Source organism: Chaetodon auriga, chromosome 1, assembly GCF_051107435.1.
Source record: "Chaetodon auriga isolate fChaAug3 chromosome 1, fChaAug3.hap1, whole genome shotgun sequence".
Lineage (NCBI taxonomy): Eukaryota > Metazoa > Chordata > Actinopteri > Chaetodontiformes > Chaetodontidae > Chaetodon > Chaetodon auriga.
The window spans coordinates 2544206-2558856 of NC_135074.1; the positions used below are offsets into that span (position 1 = coordinate 2544206).

Consider the following 14651-nt stretch of genomic DNA (forward strand, 5'->3'; position numbering starts at 1 on the left):
AGTGAAAGAAAACTTGGTTTGTCAAATAATCAGCATCATTTGAGCATCCTTACAGTGATATGTTTTAAAATTTTGATAATCACCTTTGACAGACAATGTGTGTGTGTGTGTGTGTGTGTGTGTGTGTGTGTGTGTATATACTGTATACAGATTTTACCCCAAACTATATAGATATAGTTTTTGACTATTTACGTTATGTACGTTATGTAATAGATTTAGTGATTATTAGCATAAGGTTAAAAATATTATATAATTCAGTTGTGCAGTTGTGCAAACAGCAGTGGGTTTCAGCAGATGGAGTCAACTTTGGCCCTTCTTGTATAGGGCATCTGTGTGGTTTGTCCAGTCCAATTGGTGGTTGAGGTACCCAGGTATTAATACTTGCCCACAATCTCAATGTCCAAACCCTGAATGTTCACAGTCTCTGATACATTCCTGCAGAAGTCAATCACCATCTCCTTTGTCGTGCTTGTGTTTATGTACAGGTGCTTCAGTTCACACTATTTGACAAAGTTGGTTATGACCTCCCTGTATTCCACTTCGTTTTCCTGTAATACGTATCCAATGATGGCTGTATCATCAGAGAACTCCTGGAGATGACAGCTGTTGGTGTTGTGTCTGAAGTCTAATGTGTACATGGTGCAGAGGACAGGAGAGGGCACTGTACTCTGCGGAGCCCCCATGCTGCAGACTACCACTTCAGACACACAGTTGCAAAACCTCATACCCAAGAGGCAATCTAGTCCAGCTCTCCCCTAAGCAGTGATGGCTGGATTGTGTTGAAAGCACTTGAGAAGTCAAAAAACATGACCCTCACAGTGTTACCAGTGTTCTTTAGGTGGGAAAAAGATCGGTGGAACAGGTAGATGACTGCATCTTCCACACCAATGCCTAGTCGGGTCGGGTATAGTCGAGTACAATCCTCTCAATGGTCTTCATCAGATGATAGGTTTAGGCTACCGGCCTGAAGTGGTTGAGCTCTGTGGGATGCACAGTCTTTAGGACTAGAACCACACAGGAAGTTCCACAGGGCTGGAACTCTCTCCAAACTGAGGCTCATGTTGAAGATGTGCAGAATGACGCTGTGGAGCTGAAGTGCACAGTCCCTGAGCAGTCTGTAGGTGATACCATCAGGGCCTGTATCTTTCCTCACCTTCATCTTCCTTAACTCCTTCCTCACCTGATCTGCTGTTATGGAGAGGCTGGGGGTGGGGTCCTGCAGAGGACATAACCTGACTTTTAGTCACTTGTGTGGGTCAAGCTCCAAAAGCATCCATATTCTTCAAACACTTGTGTCTCTGTTTGTAACTCAAGTTTTTTTTGTTATAAATATGTCATACACATGTCAATAGACCCCTGTACAAGCACATTATACAACTACTCATATGAGCAGAGTAGTAACAGTCATAGCAGCAGCAGCAGCAGCAGCAGCAGCAGCAGCAGCAGCAGCAGCAGCAGCAGCAGCAGTAGCAGCAGCAGCAGTAGCAGTAGTATTGACTTGGACAAATTCAGTGGAGTGTCCCACTAAGATGAGTCTTCCCCTTGACTCTCTATAGTGGGATTCTCTACTTCACTTTGCTGTGATTTCCTCCCATGTTGTGTACTCTAATCTCCTCTACCCTACACTACTTAACATAATGCTGTTTTTCTCTACTATTCATTCACCCTACATGTTGTGCAGATGAAGTATGAAGACCCCAAGGACACAGTTGTCCAATTTCTATTCTACCAGCCTATCAGGTACCAGTGGAGAGAGACTGACTTCTTCCCGTGCTCAGTTACCTGTGGAGGAGGTCAGTTGACAGTAAAGTAAACAAGTGTCTACATGTTTGAATAATGATTTAAAACCAATTTAGTTTTATTGATCTGCAAATATATATTAAGCTTCACCTGATATCTGCAACTTTTCTCAGTGTTGTACAGTCCAACAGCTTGCGTTCACATTCCTTCCCCAGGCTATCAGCTGAACTCTGCAGAGTGCACAGACGTTCGATCCAATCAGACCCTGCCTGAGCATCATTGTAACAGCTATCCTGAAAACACCAAGCCCACACCAAAACTCAAGGAGTGCAACATGGACCCTTGTCCAGAGAGGTAGGGGTTGTTCCAAGTTGCATTTTACAGCATTGATGTCACAAAAACCAAAATTTCAGGAATATTTTTATACTATTACCCTTAACCCATTCATCCATTCTTTAAATTAGGATGTTGGGACACATGCACTAGGCAAGAGGTGAGAAAGACCTTACTGCAAACTTTTTTCTCCAGTTCAAAGGTCAATCAATTCATCCTTCAATGATTCATACAATATGAGCACATCTCCTCATCCCTTTAAATACAAATTATAATGCGGACATTATATGCTTTGGTGCTCTCTTTCATTCTGGTTACTTGACAGGGACAATGCTCATAAATGAACATTAACAGAACTGTGCCATGATTAGTGAAAAGCACAATTTTTAACTGAGGTTCCTGGCTGGATCTTAGAATTGCTCTTTAGCATGGGTACCAAATATTAAGAGTAAAATGCACAGGCAGAAAAGACCGTAAAGCTACTGGATAAGCTCTAAATTAGATGGGTTAAAAGTGTTAACATGAGAACATTTAAAGAAATATTACAATCATAGCATTTAACCATATAAGCATGTGCATAAGATTAGCCAAAGCATGACTGCAGTTGTCCAAGTAATGAGCATAAAACTGCAAAGAGATTTAGATGGGCTGTTGATTCTCGATGAGACTGGTAGTACTCACAAACATTTCACATTACAGGGAGGCATCATAAAATGAATTGTTCAACATTTTGGGAAATATTTTTATCAATTAGTTTATTCATTTTCTTTTAGAGACAGAGGTGTGAAGATTGATACCACTCTCGTGGTTGTGCGTTCTGTACAGAGATGGAGGATGTGGTTTACCAATGGATTAAACAAACAAGGTACATTATATTAATATATGAGGTTTAGAAGTGTTGGTAGGCTGGTTGTTGGTGTTGGTTTTGGTGTTTTGTTTTTGTTTGTTTTTTTTTTCCCCTTAGGACAAAGCCAAGAGAACTATTTGCCTCTGCCTCCTGTCTTTTGGCTAGATGAGGCTGATCATGCCCTGACTCCAATATAGGCATTATATTGGTCCCAAAATGTTGAACTATTCTTAAACTGGCTCCCAGTCATGCTGAACTACAGTATCAGCAGTTGTCAACTTACTTTTATGTGAAAAAAAGTTATTGTTTTGCACAATTTAAAATGTGAGAACTTTCTGCTGCTGGTAACAATATGCAGGAACCTAATGTGGCATAACCGATCAGAATCAGGCTCAAACCAACTTCAGCCCTGTTACCTTTAGGCTTTGTTTGGCATTCCTGGAGGGACATTACTCAGGATTTGAGCAGGTAGAGCTCAGATTTTCAGTCTATGTCAATACAATTTTCACACCTGCAAGAAAAAGTAAATGAAATAGCGGATTATCCCCTTAGCATATTTCAGTGCTTCTTTTATGAGGGCTGGATGGATGGAAGGTTTGATCAATAGGCCAATGAGCAGAAATGCAAAATTGGCAGTGTAAATTAGCGGCTTCCATTTACCATTGTATTATAACTTTGAAGGCCAAACTGCTGTTAATAAGCATTCTGTTTGGGTTTACACTTACATGCTTTCCCAAGATTCTTATGGCCTCTAGGGCCGCTATCTGGATATCATAGTTTCGTAAATTTACATTTATGTGATATTTTGTCTCCTTCAGTGATGGATTCAAAGAGGTGATGCCATATGATCACTTCCAACCTCTGCCTCGGTGAGTAACCCTTACAGTCATCATTCTAAAAGTTAGAAGAAACAGGAAATGAGTGGGCAGAAATTGTTCAGAAATCTGACAATTACGGTTGGAATACATCCATTGATGCACCCTGGAAGTGGAGTTAACAGACATGATGTAAATACCACATTAAACTTTCCATGCTGTAAATCCTCCTCACACACACTTCATCTACATGAAAAAGTGACATGATAATTCCCTATTCTTAGTCTTATTATTTTTATTTATTTGTTGTTATTTATAATGTTACAAGATTTAAGCCAAATTTCTTCTGCATTTTTTCTTCAACTTACCCAAGTAAGGAACATTCCATTGACATTCTGCTGAGGCTAATAATAAAAAATGCTAAAGTCCATCACCAAGGCCACTTGTATGTGAAAGGTCTTGCTCATACTGACAAATCCACAGAGAATTATCATTGGCTCTGCAGTTCCCCTCTGCCATACAGAACTTTTCAGCATTTTTCAGGTCATTGTTTTGCTTTTGGGATCCACCACCAGCTGTTTTGGCTCACTCTAAGTGCTTTCAAACCTTTTGTCCAGCACCACTGGACAGTTGTTTTCAATGAAAAAGCTTTGACAAACCCACTGTACACTATATGCCCAGAATCAGACAGCAGACAGACACAGTCAGTGGGTAACTAATGAATACGGTGAAGCATTTAGCAGCTAAAGGGGCAATTATTTTCTCAAATGTGTCAGCAGTTGGGTGAGACCAAAGCTAAGCTGAAAAAAGATTGAATATTGGACATATCTTCATCAGGTGGACACCAACATCACTCCAAATGTCCAACTTTTTGCAAACAAATTTGCTATATAAAAAATAAAATACCTACCTGCAGCCCACCATCATTTTACATGGAGGAGGTGCAGTAAAATTCCAGTCAGGTCTCATTCCCAGGGTGTCAAATACTGACATTTTGTCACACTGCCCTACATCTATCAAAAGTTCTATTTTCAATTTTTTGTGGAATTGAATGGGAATCAGTTAAAAGGGGATTGTCTAGTTCTCAGTATTAACATGGTGACCCTCAAGGACCAAACAATCTTTTGGGCAAGTGCAATGCATATGTGTACATATACTATATATATATATATATATGTGTATGCGTGTGTGTGTGTGTGTGTGTGTGTGTGTGTGTGTGTGTGTATGTGTGTGTGTGTGTGTGTGTGTGTGTGTGTGTGTGTGTGTGTGTGTGTGTGTGTGTGTGCGTGCATGTGTAAACTTTTTCCTTTAAAGGACATTGTCAGTTCATTAATATGTTTTTAAAGCACAGCTTGTCATCCAGCCAGAAAACCAAGGTATTTATATTCTTCCAATGAAGTCCAAATAAGAGCCAAAATATTCATGACAGTGGGACTATTAGTCAGTTCTGTTCAACCCAGATAAAACTTTGTTTTATCTGGGTTGAACAGTAATTTAAGATCAATCAAAGTTTGCTGTACAATACAGAAATGTGAAGATTTGTTTCACCTGTCCAGTGCTCAGTGTATTTAAGCCAATGTTTTCTCTCAGTCTGTGCCAGCTCGTCCTTGTAACTTGTGTGCCAAGAGTTCAAGTTCTGTACAGTGTTTCTAGTGTTTTCTAGTGTTTTGCTTTGTTTTCTTCCATGGACCTTGATTGTTTTTGGACTTGTAGATTCTGCTCCCGTTTGGATTTGTTTACCTGTTTGGACTGATTTTGCTGGATTTGACCTTTGCCTGCTTCACTTTCCTGTAAGCCATTTGTTAATTGTCATTGTATATAGAATGGGGCGTCTGCGTACAGATGATTCGTAATATTTCTAACTTTTGATGTGGTCCACACTGTGGTTGAGAGTGCATGAGACAACCCTCCACTGGGAGTGGATGCCTTCTCTCACCAGCCGTGGCAGAGAGCTCCTTTATTCATTGCCCCCAGTTGACCCGATTTCTCAGCCCATAGCATGCATTCAGAAGGAGTGTGACTGTGAATGTTCATATCATGGATAAACAACAGGAATGTTCAGGTCATGGTGACCGAACATATTTGCAATAACAGGATACAGTTTGTGAAATAATGTGAGCTATGTTAAGAATGATGGCTGGACATCCTCCCAGAATGAGAGTGTATTGGTCACGTCACCACAGAAGCCCTGTATGGGTGTATACATGTCTGCAAAAGTATATAAAGGAATGTAAGGCAAAATATGGGAGGACTTTGCTGTTGGACATCTGTGTGTGTGAGCTCACTCAATAAAGTCCTGCTTTGGCTGTCTCTGCTGGACCTTGTCATCAGTGTCATTTCTCTCCATAACAAGATCTGGCGTTTTAACACACATGCCAAATGGTGCATCACTAATCCCACTATCTCAGGTTAGGGAGCTGCGTAATGACTGTTACGTTATCAACATCCCACACTTTTGCAGCGACATTAAAGTGGATGGAGTGTAATATCATTCTGCTTCTTTTTTCCCCACACAGGGATGCCATGGTGTTATCCCTGTCTTATAGCACTTTGCATTTACAGGGTTGTGAACTGGTGTATTTCATTTGCTTGCGGATCTTGATGTCAAAGTGAACATTGACTACAACAGCTTCGCCCTTAACTCAGTAGCAACAGCTCTTAGAGGGTGAAGTCATACAAAATAGAACTTAGAACTAACTTAGAACTAGAATTAGTTAAGTATTGTAACTCCAGATTCTTTGAGTATAGGTGTAGCCCTCTAAAATTTATGACCACTGCTCCACTGGCCTTAGATTAAGAAAATACTGGCTTTTGGGAACAGTTGCAGGGGAGAAAATGACTATAATGACTTTAATGACTGTTATAAACCAACAACAGCAGCTTAGACGGCTATGCCTGTAGTCAGGGAATCTGGACTTTCGATACATAACAAGAGTTTTCAGTTCCTGGCTCAGCGGTCTCAGTGGGTGTGATCGTTGGTGACTGCCGTACACTCACAGGGAGATAACAATAAGACATCCTTTCCATAAGACATGCTTTGCTTTGTAGCACTTTAGCACACTGCTGCACACTCTTTAGTTTATTTTATCTTTTTTTTTTTTTTTTTTTGAATATGAATATGTGTAGAATCAGTGCTGAGAGAATTAATTGAGGTGTGTAAATCTACTGTATGTGTGAGGCTTTTTCACACATGCCCCTCCTGACTTCAATCTAAGTAGTTTAATCTATGTTGAAATGTTAGAAAACACACATGTCTTGTTATTGCTGTTACATCCTGTATGGCTCTGGAAATGTTTTTATTGTGTTGGGTATCATATGAACATATTAATAGTACAGTGTTTTATTGCACTAGTTATTTGTGTCTACAGTAAAGAAAATCCCTTTGGTCTGGCCTTTGGTTTGTGTTTTGGGAGCTTGACAGGTCTTTTGAATTTAAAATCATTGGAGTGACAGAAGTCTGATTAAATGATTTATTGGTTGATTGGAATTAAAGGGTATTGATATTGAATTAAAAAAATATCTGTTTATCTAATGTCTATGAATATTCTCTATCATCTGGTTGGAGAATATCTACAAAATAAAAGCAACCAGTCATAAGCAGCTGGATTTGCATTTTGATTGTAAAGAAATGTTAAATGAAATGACATTAAGATATGGATATGTTGCAAAACATGCTCCATTCTTCCAGGGGTAAAATGAAGAAAGTAGTAAGTGCCCAAAAAGTAGTAGTCCCTATATTCACAGAAAATTACTGAGGAGATGACCTTAGTTATCAATAGTTGCTGTAGCCCTTGATTTAGTACACTAAACCGCATGTGGGACACTAAACCTGGTCTCCAGGTTCAAAGTCCTGAACTTTGTCCACCCATCATCTACCCCACCTCACAATGACTTCTGTGTAGTACAACAATCTCATACATTTGAATTACCAGACTGGAAGAAACATTGGATTAAATTAGATAAATCATTTTCCACTGAACCTCTTCAAACATTTGCCTTTCCTCCTAAACATATTTGGCAAAATTAGTAGGATCTAAGTGTATTTTGCAGGAGACAGGGCAGCACCCAGATAATCATACAGGAGTTTAGTAAATACATTTTTTTTAAATAAAGCTGATCAAAGATGTGTCATGAACATGGCTGCTGACATCATAGTTGCAAATAAGGGAAACCAATGGGAGAAAGCATCTGCAACTAAATTGTTAAAGTTTCTGACAAAACTATAAAGGCTAGTAAGAGAAAGAGTAGAAAGGAAAATACTGTTTCTGCAATGAATTGAACACTGAAAAAAGCAACTCTGAAAGTCTGCCACCTGTTTCTTTGTCATCATTTTTTTAATTAAATATAACATTTTTATTGTGTGTTAAGAGATTACAATATTACAAATTTCCAAATGAGAATTGAATTCTTTGTTTTGTCATTTGTTTAGGTGTATCCATTATCTTTTACCCTGCGGCATGAGCAGGAGAACCTGCTGATGTCCCACTTGCAGTCAAACTGCAGTTAATCACTATTACTATTAATACTACTATTATCGAACAACATCAGAACATGACAATTTCCAACTGTAACTAGACATTAGTTGTGGAAAAGTTCCAGAGAAACTCATCATACGCTGGGTGATTTAAAGTAGATCTTCATAGAAATGGTGGATGTTGATGGGATGTTCCAACCCGTAGTAGTGGAAATGTATTGGTAGTGCAGAATGATAAAAGTTTAGTATTTCTGGATTTTGTTACTCATATTATTATTATAATGATTATTCTGTCTTGCTTCTCTTTGGCAAATTATTTGCCATGTTTTTTCTCGCCCCCAAGAAAGTTTTGTGTCTGTTTATTGTGTTTGTCTGAACCTTTTTATTTTATTGTTTACTGGCCATTCGGCTCTGGACTCCCTCACAGTTTGAAAACCTCTGGTCTGAAATAACATGACCCCTCTACCATGATATTTAACACGTAAATTGGTTTACATCAAATTATGACAGAATATCGAGAGATAACCATATGTATGTAATGTTTTGCTTTAAGAAAAATATTGGATGCATCATTAAATAGCCTGAGAAAGCATTAAGTGAGGTTGACCTGTTTTTTTGTGTGTGTGCAGCTGGGAGCAGGGCCCCTGGACCCAGTGCTCTGTGTCCTGTGGTGAAGGTGGCGGCTGGCAGGATCGCAGTGTGTTGTGTGTGGAGGAGGACACCCATGGACAGTTCTCCCAGGTGGAGGAGTGGAAGTGCACCCACTCCCCTCGACCTATCACCCGACAGATTTGCAACACCTTTGCCTGCCCCCAGTGGGTGGCCATGGAGTGGTCTCAGGTCAGTAAGCGATTATTTACACCAGACATCTGAACTCATGTTCATGTTTGTATTCATGTTGGTTGCCTTATTTCTTTTTTTAACACTTTGTTACACTCTTGAAAGGTGCAATACAAATGAAGTTATTTACCACTTACTAATTATTTAAATCAGTTGTCAGACATTAATGCCATTGTCTGATTTTGGCTTCTCAGATGTGAGGGTTTTCTAGGTGTCTCTCTTTCATATTATTGTAAATGAAATATCTGTAAGCTTCGGACAAGCAATTAGAATAGTTAACCAGTTAACCTCTGGGAAATTGTAATAAGCATTTCCAGTATTTACTGGGATTTTTAGACTGATAAATTAATCACTTAATCCAGTGATTCCCAACCTGGGGGCCGTGACCCCAAAGGAGTCCAAAAGGTTAATGTGAGGGATCATGAGATGATTAATGATGATGGATAATACATAATTTCTTTCCCTTTGTTGAGATTTTCTGAATAATTTTACTTTTTCACACTAAAAACTATTCAAATGAAGCAATGGACTCAGTGGTCGAATAGGTGAAAATAATTGTTACTGTTGTTCCTGCCCAAATAACTTGAATTGATTGATGCCACTTGTAAAATTAATAACATATGAGGTAATATGTGTGATGCCATCCCACTGCAGTGTACAGTGACTTGTGGCCGTGGCCTGCGCTACCGAGTGGTTCTGTGCATCGACCATCGTGGTCAGCACATTGGAGGCTGTGAAATGTCACGCAAACCTCATGTTAAAGAAGACTGTCTGGTTCCTATTGCCTGCCACAAGCCCAGAGGTAGGATACCAATAATTGATAAAGAATTGCCTGTGTGTTGTAAGGAAGACTGTCAGGGACAAGCATTTGAAGCTCACAAATGTCCAATGTCTTTATTTATTTATTTATTTTATATTTTATTGAGTAAACATTGTGTTGGATAAAAAGAAACATTTACCACCAGAAGGTGACCACATGCACACGAGGTATAAACATGCACTTAAGCTATTGATGAATGTAATCTTACACTCTTTCACATTACTATTTCATTATACTTACACACTCTCATCAGTCCTATTATTCTATTTGTACAGTGTATGATATTTGGCTTTTGCATTTTTCCAGTTCTCCAATAAAAAGATATATACACCCCATTGTATAGCTTTTATTATCTACACACTGAAAAACATATGACTGTATTGCAGAAACATGTACAATACATTGAGGTACAAAACTCCATCTCCATAGACCATACAGTACAAAAACATCGCATGTACAAGCAACATACTGGTCCAGGACCTGTATTATGTAAAATGTGTAAATATGTTTCATTTCCATGGGCTCTGTGTACTTCTGTGTTCAAGTGTGTAATATATGGTAGGTTGAAAACCATTGGAGTTGTGTATGTGTGTGTGTGTGTGTGTGTGTGTGTGTGGCCATGTATTACTTGGGGACATAAAACTGTGTATTCAGTCACATTGTGGGGTATGTAAAATATTTATAATTGCAATAAAAAATAAATAAAGACAGACATGCTTTCATACATACATACATGCATATACATAGTGTTTAAGTGAAGCCGATCAGAAAACAACGTTTTTATACCTAGCCTTTTTTTGATACCTAGTTATTGCTAACGGCTAGCTATTTGGGACCAGAGTCTAGCCTACTGAATGGTAATGCCCAGGACGCAATTAAAGATGGACATCACCATTACCATTACCATTGTTTTGTGTGCTGTGTGAATCTGGGCCCTGATCACTGGTGTCTGATCAGAATGACTGGAATGTAAGCTAATTTTCTGTCTCCTTGTCAGAATCTCTGCCAGTGGAGGCCAAGGTGCCCTGGTTAAAACAAGCCCATGAACTGGAGGAACACCAAACTGCTACAGAGGACCCCACGTGAGTACACATACTCACATTTACAAGTTACAAGTGACAAGTACAGGTACTGTGGACCTGTTCTCTGGAATGCTTTGCCTCATGGACTGCGATTTATATAAGCTGTATCTACATTTAAAGTTAAGCTCCAAACCTTCCTGTTATTTCAGGCCTATGAAGGCCTATTAGTGTGTGTGTGTGTGTGTGTGTGTGTGTGTGTGTGTGTGTGTTTGTGTGTGTTTGTGTGTGTTATGGGTATACTGTGTATAGTATGTTGTTTTCTTTTCTTTTCTTTAATGTAAAGCACATATAATGTCTTTATAATGAAATCTGCTCTATCAGTAAAGCTGCCTTGCCTTTCCTTGCCTCAATCAAAACAACAACCAACCACCAGTTTGATGGTATTGTTTCTAGCTGTTGTTGCTATAGCTATTGCTAGCTGGTCTCTGGTCTCTAAACTTCATTGTGGCTCTTTGTGGACACTGCCTGCATGGCTGCTGTGACTCCACTGCTGCTGTTCAGACCAGATGGCCTCCATCCCTCTGAGGAAGGTTCACATCTTTTATCAACCAACATTGAATTGACTTTGCTCTCCTTTAATGTTTTTACCTCTTAACCTGCATTGAGTCCACCCAACTCTATCTCCCTGGCGTTATACAGTAGTCCTGTTAAGGAAACACCGAGATCTTAGGTCTAAGATCTAATAACCACTACCCTATCTGTTTACAGCACAGTAAAAGTAATAATTCTGGTCCAGTTCAAACCCTTATTCCTGTTGTCTTTGCTCCTTTAGACTCTCAGTCTATGTCTAATATATCTCTCATCCTCAGTTATGTAATTACATCCCATAACCCAGATTTCCTTTTCCTGACTGAGACCTGACTTAAACCTGAGGAGTGCTCCCCTTTCTTGGAGCTCTGCCTACACATTTACAATTATCTGAATGCACCATGGTTAACTGGCCATGGTGGGAGTATTGCAGCTGTTTTTGAAGAATAATCTCACCTGTATTACTTTTAGTTCTTTTATCAATTCTCAAATTTTACCTTTTAAAATAGTGTTTGATAATCAGATTAATCATTTATCACCCCCCTAACTCAAATATGGGTTTTCTCAACTCAATCTGAGTAACTGTCCTCTCTTGTGCGTAAACATGATAGGGCCATTATAGTTGGTGATTATCATTCACAATGACAATCCCTTCTTTTGAACATTTTGAAATCTTTTAACCTTATGCAGCAGTGTCTGCAAGCACATGCTTGACTCAGTTTTTACTCTTGCCATGTCTCTGAATTCTCTGAATAAGATTGACTTTGTCTCTGACCACAAAAGTATTACATTTGATGCACCTTTACTACCCACTACAATAACCCAGAAACATTTAGTCCAATCTTGCATTTGTTCAGTTTCATATCATCCGGAGCATTCAGCCATCCTACTGTACTGCCTGAATATCTCCTTGCAGATCCTTTTAAGCACTTTATTTTCTCTATTTTCAACCACTCTCTCACATTCACGTCCATCCCAGACAATTTCAAAATTTCCACTGTTCAGTCACTTCTTAAAAAACCCTCTCATCACTCAGCCGTGTTAGAGAATTACCAACCAATCTCCAAGCTACCCTTTTTATCCTAAATCCTTGAAAAAAATGTCACAGACCAACTCCTGAAGTTGGTTGAGGATCATAAAGTCTTTGACAAATTTCATTCTGGCTTTCATCACAAGCATAGTACTGAGACTGCTTCACGGATATTAACCAATTATATTGTTTTGCAAGCAGACAAAGGTAAATACTTTGAGTGCTGCCTTTCACACCATATATCATGCCATTTTAGTTTATAGGTTACATAACTTTGTGTGTCCTGCTCAGCTCCCCTGCTGCGTGGTGTCCATCAGGGGTCAGTCCATGGACCAATCCTGTTTTCATTGTACATGTTTCCTCTGAGTCATTTGTTCAACCTATTTTAAGAAATGCCATATCATATCATATTTTGTTCCAATGATACACCGACCTGTTTCTCTGCTAAAGCCATTAATCTGAATGAACTATCCTCCCTTCATGATTGCTTAGCTGCAAGCAAAGAGTGGATGTTTCCACCAAAACCGTGACAAAACAGAAATTATTTCAATTGGTTCTGATAACTTTTCCTCTGCTGTTGATCAGTGTCTTGGTCTAGTTCACCCAAATATCAAATCTACTGATAAGAATCTTGTTATCATCTTTGATTAGTATATGGTTTTTGTCTCCATTGACTTTATGTAAAAATTCAGAATAACTTACAAGATCCTGATGATTACTTGTAAGGTCACATTGTATTTTTACCATTTTTACCTTTTTATTAATTTTCATCTTTTCATGTGTGTGAAGCACTTTGTAACTGTGTGCTATATATATAAAGCCATACTTACCTGACCAGCCCACCATACATCCTCAATAAGAATTCTGGAAGAGGGACCCCTATAAGGACATCCACTGTAGAAAATTGTATGTTGGAGATACAGGAAATAGAATTAAAACCAGAATCACACAACACCATTACATGATTAAAACAGACTACAGGTCCACAGCCCTGCTTTTTCCAGATCCATAGTCTGGAAAATATGCAGTTCCAGGGTGTGGAGAGCAGTACCAACTGGTCCAGGTCTCAGAGACAGATGGATGAAAGAAGATGCGTCGGACATTTGTAAACCGTACACCTAATTGTTCTTAATGAAAATGCTGAATCCACTTACAGGTAACCAGCAGGTATTGCTTTTGTGAACAAATGTTAACAACGTTACAAGGTTATGTTTTACTGTTTGCCAAGTAAAATTTATTTAAATAGCACACACATACAATGTAGGTTCAATGTTCTCTGCACACAGCAAATATCACCGAGATAAAATAGAACATGTTCTGTCTGAGGAGAAATGAGTGAGAATACATGAGACCGGCTTTGGTGGAAGTCTTTTTTTTGGTCTGACACACCCCATTATCAGAAATCTGTGAGAGACTTGAAGCTGCAGCTGATAGGTTTGATCTGAAAATGCACAACTGCAGTTTTATACCCAAGCTGTCAGACAGATAACGCAACCAACTCAAGTATAATACTCCTATAGAGTTTGAGATTTTATGTGTATTATTATGCAGAAATGCAAGAACAAACTCAGAGAATGTCTCATTTCTCTTAACACGTTTCTACAATTCCTTTCCTGGCATGTTGTCCAAGCATTGTTTGAGATGCAGGGAAAAGATGCAAGTGAGGGAAACATGGATGCAATTAAGGAAACTGGTATGTAACCAAAGTATCTATATAGAGTGCAGGTTGATGACTGGATGATGAAATTGAAGATTTTCTATTGTTTGTTAATGAGAGATGAAGACAGACATATTAAATGTAATGCAGTGATGTTAGAAGGTGGAATGAGATGTGCATTTAATCTCTTGTGAAAGTGATACAGAAATGTTTCAGGTCTTTGTTCAGAAATGTGGTTGATGTCTTAATTGTGCACATGCATGTGTGGAAGAGGCTATATTTATTGTAACTACAGGTACAGCTCAAAAAATTTGAATACTGTGAAAAAGTTCAATATTTTTGTCTATTACACATACAGAGAAATATTGCAAGCCTTCAATTCATGTAATTTTGATGATTATGGCTTACAGCTAATGAAAACCCAAAATTCAGTGTCTCAGAAATTAAAATATTACATAACATCAATAATAAAAAGATTTTTAAAA

At 38.7% G+C, this 14651-nt stretch overlaps 1 protein-coding gene across 6 annotated transcripts in view; it reads left to right on the plus strand.

Moving 5' to 3' along the window:
* adamtsl3 (ADAMTS-like 3) overlaps positions 1-14651 on the plus strand; it is a 235733-nt gene that overhangs the window by 162219 nt on the left and 58863 nt on the right. For 4 of the 6 annotated variants that reach the window (XM_076727218.1, XM_076727300.1, XM_076727446.1 and 1 more), the window contains 6 exons: positions 1682-1793; positions 1956-2094; positions 3739-3789; positions 8839-9049; positions 9704-9851; positions 10867-10951. In XM_076727218.1, the coding sequence (XP_076583333.1) occupies positions 1682-1793; positions 1956-2094; positions 3739-3789; positions 8839-9049; positions 9704-9851; positions 10867-10951 (746 nt within the window). Of the gene's footprint in view, positions 1-1681; positions 1794-1955; positions 2095-2842; positions 2939-3738; positions 3790-8838; positions 9050-9703; positions 9852-10866; positions 10956-14651 lie in introns of those variants that run through there. The other 2 variants (XM_076727595.1, XM_076727521.1) reach the window with 2 other exon arrangements.